Below are 489 nucleotides of genomic sequence, written 5' to 3'. Positions count from 1 at the left end.
TTCTTTTGAAATGTATTTAAATTCACTTCTATAAATCTCTCCAATACTTTTTCCTATCCATCTACCTTTTACATTCACTTGAAATTCTTTATAATAAGGAATGACTCTTCTAAATCCATCTTCAAAGAAATAAATTTGTTGATGTGTTATTTCTTTCATTTCTTATTTTGTTGTTTTTTTAAAATATTAAAAAATATTAAATGAACTGAAAAAGAAATAAAAAGTAGTTCAATTGAAATGATGATAATATTCTCTGTATTCTAATCATTTTATAAATGAAGTGCAGACAATAATGTTCCAAAGATATCTGATCTATTGAAATAATGAATTGAATATTTTAATTTGAATTTTAATACTTTTCATATTTTAATAAGAGAGAGTCATTATAACATTTAATTCTCTTTTATCTTATTATCTAAAAGTGAAACAAAATAACTTAAATGTAGTTATTTAATTGTTGTTTGAGTTATTTTCTATTATTTTCATAGA

General features: G+C 20.4%; 1 protein-coding gene across 1 annotated transcript in view; it reads right to left on the bottom strand.

Annotated features, from left to right (window-relative positions):
* The window catches only part of EHI_097750 (uncharacterized protein), a gene marked incomplete at both ends in the record, with an annotated part of 1213 nt that extends 1054 nt beyond the window's left edge, over positions 1–159 (bottom strand). The window contains one exon of the mRNA XM_001913764.1: positions 27–159. Coding sequence (XP_001913799.1) covers positions 27–159 — 133 coding nt within the window. The remainder of the gene's footprint in view (positions 1–26) is intronic.
* Positions 160–489: the final 330 nt, after the last annotated feature.

The sequence above is a fragment of the Entamoeba histolytica genome, genomic scaffold (genome assembly GCF_000208925.1).
Source record: "Entamoeba histolytica HM-1:IMSS scf_1104750517781 genomic scaffold, whole genome shotgun sequence".
In the NCBI taxonomy this organism is placed as follows: Eukaryota; Evosea; order Mastigamoebida; family Endamoebidae; genus Entamoeba; species Entamoeba histolytica.
Note: the sequence above shows the minus strand (reverse complement) of the source record. Positions and strands in the feature narration are given on the sequence as shown.